The sequence below is a fragment of the Podarcis liolepis genome, assembly GCF_965112155.1.
Source record: "Podarcis liolepis genome assembly, chromosome: 4".
Lineage (NCBI taxonomy): Eukaryota > Metazoa > Chordata > Lepidosauria > Squamata > Lacertidae > Podarcis > Podarcis liolepis.
The window spans coordinates 100,644,768-100,660,755 of NC_139558.1; the positions used below are offsets into that span (position 1 = coordinate 100,644,768).

Here is a 15,988-nt window from a genome sequence, read left to right on the forward strand (position 1 = left end):
ACCAGGTGTGCAGCCTAGGAGTCATTCTGGACTCGCAGCTGTCCATGGAGGCACAGGTCAATTGTGTGTCCAGGGCAGCTGTTTATTAGCTCCATCTGTTACGCAGGCTGAGACCCTACCTGCCAGCAGACTGTCTCACCAGAGTGGTGCATGCTCTGGTTATCTCTCGCTTGGAGTACTGCAATGCGCTCTATGTGGGCATATCTTTTTTTTGTTTTTTTAAATGATATTTATTATAAGTTTAAAAATTGCAGAAAAAAGAAGAAAAGAAGACCACAAAAATTACAATACATAAAAAAGTAAAACATAAAAACCAATAAGCTAAATCCTTCGAAGACAGAGGTCCTGTGGCTGGGACGGGGCGATATGGGATGGGGGGGGCAACTGCCATCTCTTGCGGGGGCGCAATTAGTGCCAGCACCGTCCGTTAAGAGTTTGGGTGTAATCTTCGACACCTCCCTTTCCATGGAGGCGCAGATTGCAGCTATAACAAGGGCGGCATTTTTCCATCTCCGCCAAGCTAAGCAGTTGGCTCCTTACCTCTCTCGCCCTGACCTAGCCACTGTGATCCACGCGACGGTCACCTCCAGACTGGATTATTGTAACTCGCTCTACGTGGGGCTGCCCTTGAGACTGACCCAGAAACTCCAGCGGGTGCAGAATGCTGCAGCGAGACTCCTTACGAGGTCTTCGCTGCGAGATCACATTCACCCGGTGCTATACCAGCTGCACTGGCTCCCGGTGGAGTACAGGATCAGGTTTAAGGTGCTGGTTTTAACCTTTAAAGCCCTATACGGCCTAGGACCCTCGTACCTACGGGACCGCCTCTCCTGGTATGCCCCACAGAGAAACTTACGGTCTTCAAATAAAAACATCTTGAAGGTCCCAGGCCACAGAGAAGTTAGGCTGGCCTCAACTAGAGCCAGGGCTTTTTCGGCCGTGGCTCCGATCTGGTGGAACACTCTGTCACAAGAGACCAGGGCCCTGCGGGACTTGACATCTTTCCGCAGGGCCTGCAAGACAGAGCTGTTCCACCAGGTCTTTGGCCAGGGCACAGCCTGACTCCCTCCCTCGGCAATCTTCGCGGAGCTCTGGCCCAATGGTTGCCAGTGGCTTGAATTAATTAATTTTATAATGAATGATTTTGGAATGTTGTTTATGCTGTACTTTTGTACTGTTTTATTGTTGTTAGCTGCCCTGAGCCCGGCTTCGGCTGGGGAGGGCGGGATATAAATAAAATTTATTATTATTATTATTATTATTATTATTATTATTATTATTATTATTATACAATACAGCAAAAAAGAACAATAACATTAAAACACACATCCAATATTCCATATCTTTATCTTTCATTTGCTTGTTTCATCAACCTCCTCACACCTCCCTTTCTGTATTCTAGTTTAATTAATTGTTTCAGCAAATTCTTTCCATCTTTCTCAATTTTGTTGAATAACTTATCTTAACGGTCTAAACCTATTAATTAACTCAGCAAATCCTTTCCATCTTTCACTATATTCTATCATTCAGTTTACCTTAATTTATTTTAACCTTATCTTACCATAAAATACCTTAAAACTTAATACTTATTTATACATAACTCATTATATCATTTCTACTAAAGCCAAATAGTTTCATTCCAACATTTTTCCTAACACTTATTAATTTTACACTAATTCCCAAATAAATTTTTAAGAACTTTCTTCCAATCTTCATCTCTTCTTCCTGGTCTCGGGTTGTGTCAGTCCTTACTGTCCGTTCCATCTAGTCCATCAACCTGGTGATCTTATGTCCGAAGCTTTTAAGTCTTTTCCATGTCCCTTCTGCAGATCTTCTTCTTGTTTATACCTGCACTTTACCTTGTCTTTTGTTGATCTTTTTCTTAATTTCTTTCCTTTCTCATTGAGGAGTAGGTCTCGGGGAGACTCCAACCCAAGAATATCTCCGTCTCCCCTCCACAGATCAGCCCATTCTCCACAGTCAACACTGTAGTCCAGAAAGTATTTAAAAGCATGTTTCAAAATCCCTCCACAACTCCAGACCCCCCCCCTGGCCCTATGTGGGCCTATCTTTGAAGGTGACCCGGAAACTACAACTAATCCAAAATGCGGCAGCTAGACTGATGACTGGGAGTGGCCAAGACCACATAACACTGGTCCTGAAAGACCTGCATTGGCTCCCAGTATGTTTCCGAGCACAATTCAAAGTGTTGGTGCTGACCTTTAGAGCCCTAAATGGCCTTGGTCCAGTATACCTGAAGGAGCGTCTCCACCTCCATCGTTCTGCCCAGACACTGAGGTCCAGTGCCAAGGGCCTTCTAGCGGTTCCCTCGCTGCAAGAAGCCAAGTTACAGGGAACCAGGCAGAGGGCCTTCTTGGTAGTGGCACGCGCCCTGTGGAATGCCCTCCCACCAGATGTCAAAGAGAAAAATAACTACCAAACTTTTAGAAGACATCTAAAGGCAGCCCAGTTTAGGGAATCTTTTAATGTTGAATAGATTATTGTATTTTAGTGTTTTGTTGGAAGCCGCCCAGAGTTCTGGCTGGGGAAACCCAGCCAGATGGGCAGGGTAAAAATAAATTAATTCTTATTCTTATTCTTATTAACAGGAAAGAAACAATATAGCATTGTGTAGCAGATCAATTTCTGCTGTCTCAGAGGAGGACATTTCCCTTTTTCTTTTAGGATCCAGTGTGCTTTGAAGATGTTGCTGTTCGTTTCACGGACAAGGAGTGGGTGTTGCTGGATCCTGACCAGAGAGCTCTGCATAAGGACGTCATGGAGGAGAATTGTGGGATATTGGCCTCTCTTGGTAAGGCTCCCTGTGGTACCTCGGTTTACAAACTTATTTTTTTCCAGAACAGGTACCACTGTAGTAGTAATAATAATTTTTTGTAATGGCTTGGCTCTCCCACACAAGCAAGACACTGGCAGTAAATATCTCGGGTTTATTGCTCAAACACATAAATCACTCCGGAGCTCTTTCACTCCATGTCTGACTTCAAGTTTGCAGTTGCCAAGTCTAAACTCCGCCCCTTCCTCTTCTTCCAAGAGGGGGAAAAACCCTTTCGCTTCTGCTCTTTCCCCCTCCTCTCACTGACATTTTCTCGCCTTCTAGTTTTTGGGCTAGCCATTCCTGGCCTCTCCCCTTCTGTCTCTGAGCTAAGATTCGTATTTTGTGGATCTTTGCTATCTGCTGCCTTCTCTCTGTTCTCTGAAGCTCTGCCACTCGGCTGCCCCTCCTCCCTCTCACATTCCGGCTCACATTCCAGTGTCCTTCTCTCTCTGCCTGCTTTCATACATTCCAGCCTCTGTCAGCTCCGGAACAAAGCTGACATTTTTTTTTCTACCCTGCCCGTCTGGCTGGGTTGCCCCAGCCACTCTGGGCAGCTTCCAACACATATATAAACATGAAACATGAATAATAATATTCTGATCCCATATAAAAAGAACATTAACTTAAAATGAGCAACTTGTACTGGTGGCCGAAATTGTGGAAACCTTTTGTGAAAAGTGTATTTCTGAGGTTTGATGGCTCATAACACCACTTTTGTGTGGAGTAATACCATTAAATTATATATCAATGGAAAGATAATTTAATGAAGAATGCAATGTAATGACTTTTATGAAGGAATATTTATTGGAACAGCAGTCATAAAGAAAAAACGTGAAACCTTTGGTAACCATTGGTAACCTTTAGCTTTAATTACGGCCTCACAACGCCTTCCCATGAAGTGAACCAAGTTTTTAGTTCTGCCCCTGTAAGAATGTGAAACCAAGACTGAATTATTGCCTCTGTTAATTGGGCTTTATTGCTGGATTGCTTCTAACAAAGAATTTTCTTTAGTTGGCTCCATAGATTTCTGATTGGGTTAATGTTTGGGCTATTCCCAGGCCCTTACGGCAGTGGAATAAGATTATCTTGAAAGCACCGTTTGCACACAGCAGCAACATGACATGGAGCTGAATCTTGTTGAAATAGAAAAATAAATAAATAAATATGCTTCAGTATCTCTGAAAGATCACCTGCCGAACACTTCAGTTTGGGCTAAAGTATTTCATTTATGTATTCTGGGGCATTTACATTCCCATTAATGACACAAATTCTGCCCACACCTTTTGCTGCCATACAACCCCAAATCATCACACTATCTGGGTGTTTCACGGTCGGTGTAATGCAAATAGGATGTAAATCTTCTCTGATTCTTCTCCTCGCGTATTTCATGCCATCACTACCAAGCAAGGAGATTTGGCTCTCATCCCTCCAAATAACACTGTCCCATTGTTCCACTGTCCAGTTAACAAGGGTTTAGTCATGGCGTGGTGTAGTGGTTAAGAGCCGTAGACTCGTAATCTGGTGAACCGGGTTCGCGTCTCCACTCCTCCACATGCAGCTGCTGAGTCACCTTGGGCCAGTCACACTTCTTTGAAGTCTCTCAGCCCCACTCACCTCACAGAGTGTTTGTTGTGGGGGAGGAAGGGAAAGGAGATTGTTAGCCGCTTTGAGACTCCTGAAGGGGAGTGAAAGGTGGGATATCAAATCCAAACTCTCCTCCTCCTCCTCCTCCTCCTCCTCCTCCTCCTCCTTCTTCTGTCTTTTCAAGCTTTGCTTGAGAGATAGCAATGGCTTTTTCCTTAGAACTCTAACATTTAGACCAGTCCTTGCACTCAACTTCACATTACATTGAGCCATGTCATCTTGTATACACCCAGTTAATATTCTTCTGTCATGTAGGGAAAGTCTCTCCATTCTTCGATCGTCACTTGCCTTTCTGCACCTTTTCCTGCCTTTACCGGTCTGATTTTGTAGTCACTGAGTCTCCTTATACCTCTTCCAAAATATAGAAATGCCAGCTTTGGTTAAGTTTTCCCCAATCTTTATTCTAATTTCTTCATAACTGTAGCCCTGTTGTACTTAATAGTACAATTTTACATCGCTTTCTGGGTGACCAGTCAACTCTTTGTGCCATTTCTATAATTTTATTATGTTTTTCAACCTCACTAAATGAAAGAAGACAGAAAACCAACCAACTTGTTAGCAATCACGTAACACACTGACATAAGTCAACCTAAGCAAGTTGTGCTTCCTTTTTCTGGTTATTTGGCTATAATGTTTCATAGAATATGGATAATTAAACAAACTTTGTTGAATTGCATTCTTGATTAAATTATCTTTCCATTGATATATAACTTTATAATATTACTCCAAAAGAAGCAGAGTTTTGAGCCATCAAACCTCTGACATACACTTTTCTCCAAAAGGCTTCCGCAATTTTGACCACTAATGTATATCAAACAAAGCAACATTCAACAACACATCAGAATCTCATAATAAATATGTTGGTTAATGACAGACAACACAGGTAATGAACACCCACCCCCAGCTCCCTTCAGTTCTTCTGCATTTGTTCATGAGTGTCTAACCCCTTTTTGTCTCCATTGCAGATTGTAATGAATCGGAAATCGAGAACAAAGGTGACCAAGATAAAATCCCCAGAGAGGAGAAGCCACGTAAAAATTTAGAGTGTGGAGAAAGCTGCAGTCAGAGCTCCCATTCCACTTCCCATCAACAAAATCTCATTGGAAAGAAACCATATCAGTGTGTGGAATGTGGAAATAGCTTCAGTAAGAAGGGCAATCTTACTTCCCATCAAAGAATTCATACAGGGGAGAAACCCTATCAGTGTGTGGAATGTGGAAAGAGCTTCAGGAGGAAGGACATTCTCACATTTCATCAAAGAATTCATACAGGGGAGAAACCCTATCAGTGTGTAGAATGTGGAAAGAGCTTCAGGAAGAGCTGCGATCTCACTTGCCATCAAAGAATTCATACAGGGGAGAAACCCTATCAGTGTATGGAATGTGGAAAGAGCTTCAGTCAGAGCTCTCATCTCATTTGCCATCAAATAATTCATACAGGGGAGAAACGCTATCAGTGCTTTGAATGTGGAAAGAGCTTCAGTCACAGCCAGAGTCTCACTTTCCATCACAGAGTTCATACAGGGGAGAAACCCTATCAGTGTGTGGAATGTGGAAAGAGCTTCAGGAAGAGCTCCGATCTCACTTCCCATCAAAGAGTTCATACAGGGGAGAAACCCTATCAGTGTGTGGAATGTGGAAAGAGCTTCAGGAAGAAGGACCAACTCACTTGCCATCAAAGAATTCATACAGGGGAGAAACCCTATCAGTGTGTAGAATGTGGAAAGAGCTTCAGTCAAAGCTTCAAACTCACTTCCCATAAAAGAATCCATACAAAGGTCGGGAAAACCATTATACAGCTTTAGGAGCCAAGAAATCCGCACCTTTATTACCTGGCCTTTGGCTGATTGACATCTAATGCCTTTTGAACATGTGGTGTTTTGTGTTTGTATGTTGTAACCATCCTGAGACCTGTAGGTGTAGGAATAGGCACCAATGCTTAAACACCCAGGCGTCTCCCCCCCCCATAAAATATTTAAGGAGGCCTGTGGGGTTTGCCCTCCTAGGCGTGTGACATCATACTGGGTCATAAGGAAAGGGTTAACTAAGTGTAAAATGATTAACCAATACGAACCCAAGGGGATGAGTTAGAGTTGTTAGGAAGTGAGTCTGGAGTTAGAGAAGGGAGAGGAGGATAAGTCTATGGGTTGGGCTAGTCTGATAAGAGAGAGTGAGAGAATCTGTTAAGAGGAGTCAGTTAAACAGCTGGGATAATCAGTTAGAAGGTATTAGGAAGGTATAGGCTGCTGGGGAAACTAAGGTTAAGAAACTGACAAGAAAAATTATCTGAAACCATAAACTTGTTAATGCTTATAAGATAAACTTGTTTATTTGGTTTAATGTTAACAACTGTCTGGACTCAGTGTGTACCCGAGAGAAATGGGCTGGTGGCAGCGGGGAAGCGATCACAGTGGTGGCACAGGGATCAATAGACCGTCAAACGTCTGGGGACCCTGTGTGGTCGCCACAAGGCCACCTCCCAGGTCACTTTTCCCACTGCTCAACAATGACACAGGTAGAGGAGATGGAATGCTAAAAGTGTCTCTGGGGCAAGGGGAGCTGCTGGGAAATTGAAGTACGGGCTCAAAATATTACTGTTTTAAAAGGCAGCTTCCTGGCAGCTCTGCATCACCTGGAGCAATAGATCTTGTTCTGGCTCCAGCAAAAGTCAGGCTGTCAGTTCCTCACAACTGAGAGTCCTGGCAGCGGGGAGCAGGTCTTTGGGATCCTCTCCCTCATAGCTGTCAACTTTCCCTTTTCATGCGAGGAATCCTGTTCGGAATAAGGGAATTTCCATTAAAAAAGGGAACGTTGACAGCTATTCTCTCCCTACTCTTGTTTCCTCCAATATTCACCATTACTGGATGATGAAAGCCTGTGGCACATCTTCAGGAAGAGAAAAACAAGTAATAAATGAAATAAGAAGCAAAATAAGAAACTGAGAAAATAAGAATCCACTGTTTGCCTCGCCTTGTCCTCCCATCAACTGCCACCAACTGCTCTCTCCTCCACTCGCCTCACTACTAACCCAAAATGGCCGCCTGCAAGTCTGTGGTCCTTGTCACCATGGCAACCCCCTCTCACCTGGACCTGGGCCCACCTGGCTCCACCTATTGGGAGATGATCTATAATGAAATGAAAAAAATGTTTAAGATAATCTTTGTTAAAAGACCAGAAGGGTTTTTAGTAGGTATTTTAGGGCATGATTTACTAAAAAGATAAGAGAATTCCATTCATGTATGTGACAACAGCAGCCAGAATTTTACTAGCTCAAAGATGGAAAGGCAATGAAAAACCAGCGAAAGAACACTGGCAAGAAACGTTGATGGAATAGGCTGAAATGGTGAAGCTAACTCAGAGACTTAAAGAGAAGGACAATAATGACTTTTAAAAAGATTGTGAACCTTTTAAGATGTGTATACAGAAACAATGCATAGAAATGAACTCACTGGCAGGATTTGAGTGATACAATGGACAAATACAAACAGAAAATGCAGTTATGAGGTAAAAATGAGAAGAAGAGACAAATGTTATAACCTTCATTTTAATATATAAGGAATACAAATTTATAAGCAAAAGAAACAGAGGTGTTATAAACCAGGAAGGGAAGTTGGGGGAAGTCGCAGAGGGCGGGGGTGTTAATTGAAATTGTAAAATGAAATTTGAATGTTTGATTATGTTAAAATTTCTTTAAGTTATTTTTTTTTTTAAAAGGAAAGACAAGCAATGGCTCCTCTTACTTAAGGGCCCCACAGACCTCATGGGACACCAGAGCAGATTCCCTTGTTGCTTTTTTGAGTCAACCAGCAATGGGGGTTGCATTTCCTTATTTACAGGAGAGCTATTGCTAAAGCACATGACATGCTCTTCACACTTAGTTATCTATTAGGAACACAGGCACAAATTATTGTGTGTGTGTTTGTATTTGCAAACTACCCCAATCTGAGCAGTGAGATTCCAAGGGTCCCAGGCGTTTCCCCATCTTCGGTTTCCTTGGAACGAAGGTCAGCAGAGACTGTGGCGTCTTTACGATATCTAGTTTTATTTACTCACATACACAACCGGAGTGTAGGACGGAGGGGCTCACAGCATCAACACACAAACAGATCTTGCTTCTCTATTAGTCGCAGCTTTCGATCCGGCACAGAGCAAGCTGGTTTCGGGGTTTCCCACAACTCTCTCTGGGTCTTGCTTTCCTACCTAGCAGCCAGGTGAGATGGGAGGGGGGAGGACAGCCCCCCCCCATTAGCTGCAGCTCTTGCAACCCAGCTCCTTCGTTGGGGATGCTGAGGAGGACACTCTATGGCCAGCGAAGGTCCTTGTCTTGCCAAGAAACTTGTCTGTGGGAATTGTGCATCCATAATGCTATGGAAAGGGTTAGTGTATTCTAGAATTCTCTGGTGTCACCAGAAGAGTAAGCCGTTCTTTTCAGTTAGGTCTGTTATCGACTGCAGAGGATGAGTAGCCTTGGGAGTCTCTTGGGGAGATGGAAGTGATGAAAGGACTGAATCCATGAGGGAGAGCTACTTGCTCTGAGATGGGGGAACCTTCGGGCAAAGGCCAGCAGAGAAGGGATCCTGTTGGCTGCTGGTTTCTGTTCCTCCCCACTTTCCCAAAGGGCGTAACATCGGAGGTCCTGCGGGAGGAAAGAGCGTCTCAGGGTCAGGGGCCAGTCTGGGCCAAAGCGGCCCCCACTGCCCCCACCACGGAGTCCCTGACACTCCTGGACCATGAGGGTTGCAGATTTTGGTCTTGGACCAGATTGGGGGCCAAACTGTCAGTATTTCATTCTCCCATTGCTAGTGTAACATGATATGCAGGTTTACACCTTCTGTACTGTCGGTGTAAGAATGGAAGTCAGTCTGTAAATCACTTCCGTCCTTTGTTCTGGAGACGGCTGTGGAAGACAGCTCACGCCATGTTTCTTTGTTATTTTCCGCTGTAAATAAAGCTTGATTTCACATTCCAACACAGTCTGCAGCACATCTGCAAAGAGAATGACAGGGGGACAGGTGAGTCCCTCCCTGAGCACCTGGCAAGGCTATTCCAATAGTTTCCTCCTGGATTCCAAGTCCTATTACAGGGCAGGGACACCCCAGGCCTTGGGGGCTAATCCTGGCCTCCTTCAACCAGAATGTGGTACCCCACGCTAACGAAATGCTATTAGTAACATTACGCTATTAGCAACCCTGGAGATTCCACCTGTCTCTTTTGAAAGGAGAACACTAACCTGATCAATTATAATAATAATAATAATAATAATAATAATAATAATAATAATAATAATACATTTATACCCAGCCCATCTGGCTGGGTTTCGCCTGCCACTCTGGGCGACTTCCAACAAAATATTAAAATACAATAGTCCATCAAATATTAAAAGCTTCTCTAAACATAATAACAACAACCATCCATTTTCAGTCCTTTGAATTAGCAATTAAGCATTTCTGGAAAAGGGAATGGCATACTTTTGTATATTAGTATAAAAAGCATGCATAGGAAAGTATTATTCATTTATGATGAGAATAGGATTTATTTCTTTTGAACATCGCTTGGTTCCTCCTTGGCAGCCAGTGCGATTGTTTCAGCAGGGCTAGAACTCAGGACCCGCTGCCTTGAGGGACATCTAAGAGTAGTTTGCCAGGGGAAATGTCTCCCTTGGGAGGTGGTGGACTCTCCTCCCTTGGAGGTTTCTAAGCAGAGATCGGATGGCCATCTGCCATGGATGCTTTAGCGGAGATTCCTGCATTGCTGGGGGTTGGACTAGATGACCCTGGGATCCCCTCCTATCTCTCCACTCCTGAATTCTAGGAGGAGCTTCCTTGCCTCCTGCAAAGCCCTTTTCCCCGCAAGCTCTTCCTCTGGTTTCTGGCCAAGGGAGGGAGATGCCAAGAGCCTCACCCCCAAAAGTCCAGCCAAGAGCCTCACCCCCAAAAGGATATCTGGGCATTGGCGTAGCCAGGGTGGCAGTTCCCCCCTAAATGCATAAAAAATAATAGAAATCTGAGGTTCTGCCAAGCGAGAGAGGGCTGAGGTGGAGGGACTCGGCTTGGCAAGGGTTAAAGGGAAGTGAGCTGCCTTCCTAGAGAGGACAGGAAGCAAGAGGGGGCCAGGTCCTCCAGAGCTGAGGCCCCTCCCTCCCCAGTCCTTCCCTTGCTTTGGGGTCTCTCCTGCAATTGCTGCCTCGCTGTCCCCTCCCGGGATCTGGTGAGTCTCCTCTCTCTCCCCCCAGAGGGTGCAGTGGGGAGATGCGGGGGGGGGGGGTCCCAGGGCTGCAGCAGGGGAGGAGGCCTGGGGGGCCGGATCCGGGAGGGGCCAGGTCTGCCACGCTCTCCTTCCTGGAGATCAGAGGATCCCAAACTCATTTGGCCCTCCGCCCCCCCTTTCTGAAAAAATCTCTCCCAAGAGCAACGGAGAGGAAGGAAGGGAGGAAAAGTGGGGGAGAAAGGGCAGGAACAAAGAGAGGGATCCCAGCCCATAGTCTGGCTGCTGCATTGCAGACCTGTTTCCCAGTCCTCCCCAAGGGCAGCTCCCCACGGATGCCACTGCAGCAATCCCCTTGCACCCAGAGCATGGCATCCCAGGACCACATCCTCTCTGTCCCAAAGGGATTGTTGCTGGCAAAGCAGCCGGAAATGGGCGCCGCTACTCACCAAGCCTCCAGGGACTTTGGCATGAATGGCTGTGTGTGTGTTAAGCTATCTAACAGAATAATAATAGGAATAGGAATAATAATAATAATAATATTAAAATAAAAAATTACCCACCTAAATTTCAAAGGAGATGTCTTTGGCTTTGCCCACTTGGCTCTCAGGGGATTGGTCAGATACATACCTGACCCTCAGAGCAAAGAAAAAGGGACCCCACCCCAGGAGTCTCCCTGGAGAATGGCAGAGAGTCCAAGTGCAAGAAAAGGAGACAGAAGCAGGGGAGTGAGGGGGGAGCAACTCCTGAGGACCCCCGGGTGAGGACCCCCACTAGAGCCAAGCATCCATTTTTCACAAAATACAAATGACTCCCTTGTCAGTCGGTTCTGACTTCATGCATTGACTGGAAGGCTGCAGAAACCAGGTTGATTAATCTCCCAGAAATCCCTTCAGTTGCCTCCACATTTTGCGTGGCTAGAAGGCTAGAGATTTATTTCTTCTCCTCTTCCTGCTCTTTCTCTTCAAAAAGATAGCTCATGGTCTGGGATGCGGTGCAATCCTGCCCTGGTTCCCAGCAAGACTCATCCATGCTTGCTCAGGGAACCATTCCCCCTCCCCACACACAAATTCTGTAACAGAACAATGTATTTGCTTTGTAGGATTTGCTAGAGCTTCTCATTTAGACGGACTTGTCAGAAGACCAAAGGGTTCCTTCTGATCTCTCAGAGGCTTCCTGAGAGCACAAATGGAGGAGCAAGATTCAGCCGGCTCTGAAGCAGGAAGAGGCCATGCCAGCCAAACTGGGAGCAGTGGGGGATTCTGGGAAAACCCAGTGCAGAAGATCCTGGGTGAGGAGGACACCCTCCGCTCAGAGGTGCAGAGCCAGCAGTTGAGGCAGTTCTGCTGCCAGGAGGCCAAAGGACCCCGAGAGGTTTGCAGTCGACTTTGCCACCTTGACCATCAGTGGCTGAAGCCAGAAAGGCACACGAAAGCTAAGATGCTGGACCTGGTGATCTTGGAGCAGTTCCTGGCTGTCCTTCCTCTGGAGATGGAGAGTTGGGTGAGGGAATGCGGAGCGGAAACCAGTTCCCAGGCGGTGGCCCTGGCCGAAGGTTTCCTCCTGAGTCAGGCAGAGGAGAGAAAGCAGGTGAGAGAGACTTTCCTCTGGATACTCCCAAGGGGCTCCAAACAGGACAGAGAACATCCCATAATGTTCTGCTGATAACCCATCCATTTTCTAGGAAAGCATCTATGGAATGAGACCTCACACCCGTCAACCTTTTGCCATTCTCTTTCTAATATTTCTCACCTTTCTGTGTTTTTAATCCGTGTTTCTTTTTCAGGGAAAGGATCTCTTTGCAGAAATGGACCTGGATTCCTGTGAGGCAGAGAGGCCTCCGTTGGACACCAGAGAGAGGCCACTGGGTAAGGAGGAAGGTGGTTTTCCCCATTTGGTCTCATTCTGTTGGTTTTCCAACTCATCTGAGGGTTCTTTTCATCTTGTTTTGGGGGGAGACAGTTGGGAACAAGGGTCCAGAGGAGGGGAGATGTATTTCTGCACAACAAACATATGAAATGGGCACAAACGTCCAAATGCTCTCAGCAGGTAAGGATTTCTCAAAGGCCCATCTGTAGTAAGAGATGCCCTGTTTCACCTGTGAGAGAAGCAGGCACTCCTGGCGTCCTGATCACCGTTTTTCTCTTGCAGGTGACAGAATGATGCCGGCAAGACTTCCTGATCCGTCTTTTCATGGGGGCAGAAGTGAAGCAGCGGCTGTGGAACCAGATCAGGTCAGGGGAAGCTGCCTTGTGGGGACAGAGGCTGAGGGATGGAGCAATGTCATGCACTGGTTGGGGACAGAGGAATGGTGGGAGGAAGCAGCTGGGGAACCAGGAAGGAAGATTGCTGAGAGCCCAAGAAGTAGAGGTAGAAGAAGGATGGGTGGTCAGAGGGGGAACAGGGAGAAGCCTGGGAAGAGGAGGTGTCAGAAGCTGAAGGGGTTACAGGGCTTTATGACCTGGGAGACTCTGTGGCAGAATGCAGTGCAGAATCAGAGGCAGAAGAGGAAGGATGCACGTGGGAGAGGAAGGTCGGGAGGCAGAGGTGAGTGAGGAGGAGGAGGAGCCACATGTGGCTCCCTCTCCTTTTGCCAGAAGCCACCCTCCCTGCTTGTCTCTCAGAGCCAGGAGACCCCCTGCAATGCAGGAATCTCTGCTAGATCATCCAAGACAGATGGCCATCCAAAAGAGGCTTATTTGATTTCTAGATTGATCACTGAATGCTCAGATTGGTTTCTAAGTAGTGGACAAATGAGAACAAATAGTGGTCTGGATTCACCTAACCAGCCCCATCCGCTACAAAATGGGGCCTGCCCCCCATTGCTCCCCCCTCAATGCCCCCATGAACCCCTTGAATTTGGCTCTAGGGCATTGGGAGGGAACTCCCCAGAACAGCTCAGGAGGAGAGGGAAAAGTCAATCCTTCCATTGGGGAAACTGGAATGCTTGCGTAGGTAGAGTGACTTGAAAAACAGAATGTGGAGTACCACCTATTGCTGAAAGACAAATACCCATTATTAAAACTTAAAATAAGCATCCATATTTAAAATGTGCAGCAAAGCAATCCTATTGAAACAACATCGCAATGTACAGGAAGGAAACAACAGAGAATTGTGTAGCAGATCATATTTCTGCTGTCTCAGAGGGGGACATTTCCCTTTTTCTTTTAGGGTCCAGTGTGCTTTGAAGATGTCGCTGTTCATTTCACGGACGAGGAGTGGGCGTTGCTGGATCCTGACCAGAGAGCTCTGCATAAGGACGTCATGGAGGAGAATCGTGGGATCCTGGCCTCTCTTGGTAAGGCTCCCTGTGGGATCGTCATATCTGCCTGGAAATTCAAAAAATACCTCTATGGGACCAATCTCATCTATTTTTACAGAGCTCAACAGCGCCCCCTATAACACCTGGGAACCTAACACCCCCACCCCCAGTTTTTCCTTTGAACAACCTTCCTGAAATTATTCCTTTTTCTACCAGGATTGGGCTGGTCTGAACTTCCCAGGCCATCTTCAATGTCAGCTTCAGAATTGTTAGGAAAGCTAAGTAGCTTCAAGTTTTTGCTTTTGCTCCTTTTAGTCTTGGGTTGACCAAAGAGACGACTGGCAGCGAAGCTCAGGTGCTGCCAGCCAGAGAAGAAGCAGGCCTAGGGAGAGGAGAGTTAGCAGCGGAAGGCAGAGAGGAGGGGGAGAGGAACTGTCATCTGAGCTCTGAACAAAGGGGAGAAGAAAAACAGAGACAGTGACAGACAGCTGTGTGAGAGCTACAGGAGTGAGTCAGACGCTGGAATGCAGGAAGCATTCTCTGCCAAATAATAATAATAATAATAAATTTTATTTATATCCCGCCCTCCCCAGCCGAAGCCGGGCTCAGGGCGGCTAACAACAATAAAACAGTATAAAAGTATAACATAAACAACACTCTAAAATCATTCATTGTAAAATTAATTATTAATTAATTAATTAATTCAGGCCACTGGCAACCATTGGGCCAGAGCTCCGCGAAGATTGCCAAGGGAGGGAGTCAGGCTGTGCCCTGGCCAAAGGCCTGGTGGAACAGCTCTGTCTTGCAGGCCCTGCGGAAAGATGTCAAGTCCCGCAGGGCCCTGGTCTCTTGTGACAGAGAGTTCCACCAGATCGGAGCCACAGCCGAAAAAGCCCTGGCTCTAGTTGAGGCCAGCCTAACTTCTCTGTGGCCTGGGACCTTCAAGATGTTTTTATTTGAAGACCGTAAGTTTCTCTGTGGGGCATACCAGGAGAGGCGGTCCCGTAGGTACGAGGGTCCTAGGCCGTATAGGGCTTTAAAGGTTAAAACCAGCACCTTAAACCTGATCCTGTACTCCACCGGGAGCCAGTGCAGCTGGTGTAGCACCGGGTGAATGTGATCTCGCAGCGAAGACCTCGTAAGGAGTCTCGCTGCAGCATTCTGCACCCGCTGGAGTTTCTGGGTCAGTCTCAAGGGCAGCCCCACGTAGAGCGAGTTACAATAATCCAATCTGGAGGTGACCGTCGCGTGGATCACAGTGGCTAGGTCAGGGCGAGAGAGGTAAGGAGCCAACTGCTTAGCTTGGCGGAGATGGAAAAATGCCGCCTTTGTTACAGCTGCAATCTGCGCCTCCATGGAAAGGGAGGCGTCGAAGATTACACCCAAACTCTTAACAGACGGTGCTGGCACTAATTGCGCCCCTGCAAGAGATGGGAGTTGCCCTCCCAATCCCATATCGCCCCGTCCCAGCCACAGGACCTCTGTCTTCGAAGGATTTAGCTTCAACCGGCTCCCACGTAACCATCCAGCCACAGCTTCCAAACATCTGGTCAGTGTGTCTGGGGCCGAGTCAGGATGGCCATCCATCAACAGATAGAGTTGGGTGTCATCGGCATACTGATGGCAACCCAGCCCAAAACTCCGAACAAGCTGGGCGAGGGGGCGCATAAAGATGTTGAAAAGCATCGGGGAGAGTATCGCACCCTGAGGTACTCCACACACCAAGGAGTGGCGCGATGACAACTCCCCCCCAAACACCACTCTCTGTCCCCGACCAGAGAGAAACGAGCGCAGCCATTGAAGGACTGTGCCCTGGATCCCCATGTCGGCAAGGCGGTGGTCCAGAAGTTTGTGATCGACCATGTCAAAAGCTGCTGATAGATCTAGAAGAATCAGCAGCCCCGACCCGCCATGTCGAAAGCTGCTGATAGATCTAGAAGAATCAGCAGCCCCGACCCACCTCGATCCAGTTGTCTATGAAGATCATCTGTTAGGGCGACCAGAGCCGTCTCGGTCCCATGACCAGCGCGGAAGCCGGACTGG

The 15,988-nt window shown here is 46.7% G+C and overlaps 3 protein-coding genes across 7 annotated transcripts in view; 2 read left to right on the forward strand and 1 right to left on the reverse strand.

Annotated features, from left to right (window-relative positions):
• The window catches only part of LOC310705124 (uncharacterized protein), a 56,636-nt gene that overhangs the window by 6,677 nt on the left and 33,971 nt on the right, over positions 1–15,988 (forward strand). Inside the window, exon 5 of the mRNA XM_083499596.1 lies at positions 13,855–13,981. Coding sequence (XP_083355722.1) covers positions 13,855–13,981 — 127 coding nt within the window. The remainder of the gene's footprint in view (positions 1–13,854; positions 13,982–15,988) is intronic.
• LOC310705360 (uncharacterized protein) overlaps positions 7,493–15,988 on the reverse strand; it is a 75,812-nt gene continuing 67,316 nt past the window's right edge. For 4 of the 5 annotated variants that reach the window (XR_014525212.1, XM_083500049.1, XM_083500048.1 and 1 more), the window contains exon 3: positions 8,008–9,115. Coding sequence is in view for 3 of the 5 variants with exons in the window: in XM_083500049.1 (XP_083356175.1) it covers positions 8,921–9,115 (195 nt within the window). In the remaining 2 variants the exon portion in view is untranslated. Of the gene's footprint in view, positions 7,605–8,007; positions 9,116–15,988 lie in introns of those variants that run through there. The other variant, XR_014525211.1, reaches the window with a different exon arrangement.
• Positions 10,664–15,988, forward strand: part of LOC310705081 (uncharacterized protein) — a 68,181-nt gene continuing 62,856 nt past the window's right edge. Inside the window, exon 1 of the mRNA XM_083499455.1 lies at positions 10,664–10,686. The gene's annotated coding sequence lies outside the window, so the exon portion shown is untranslated. The remainder of the gene's footprint in view (positions 10,687–15,988) is intronic.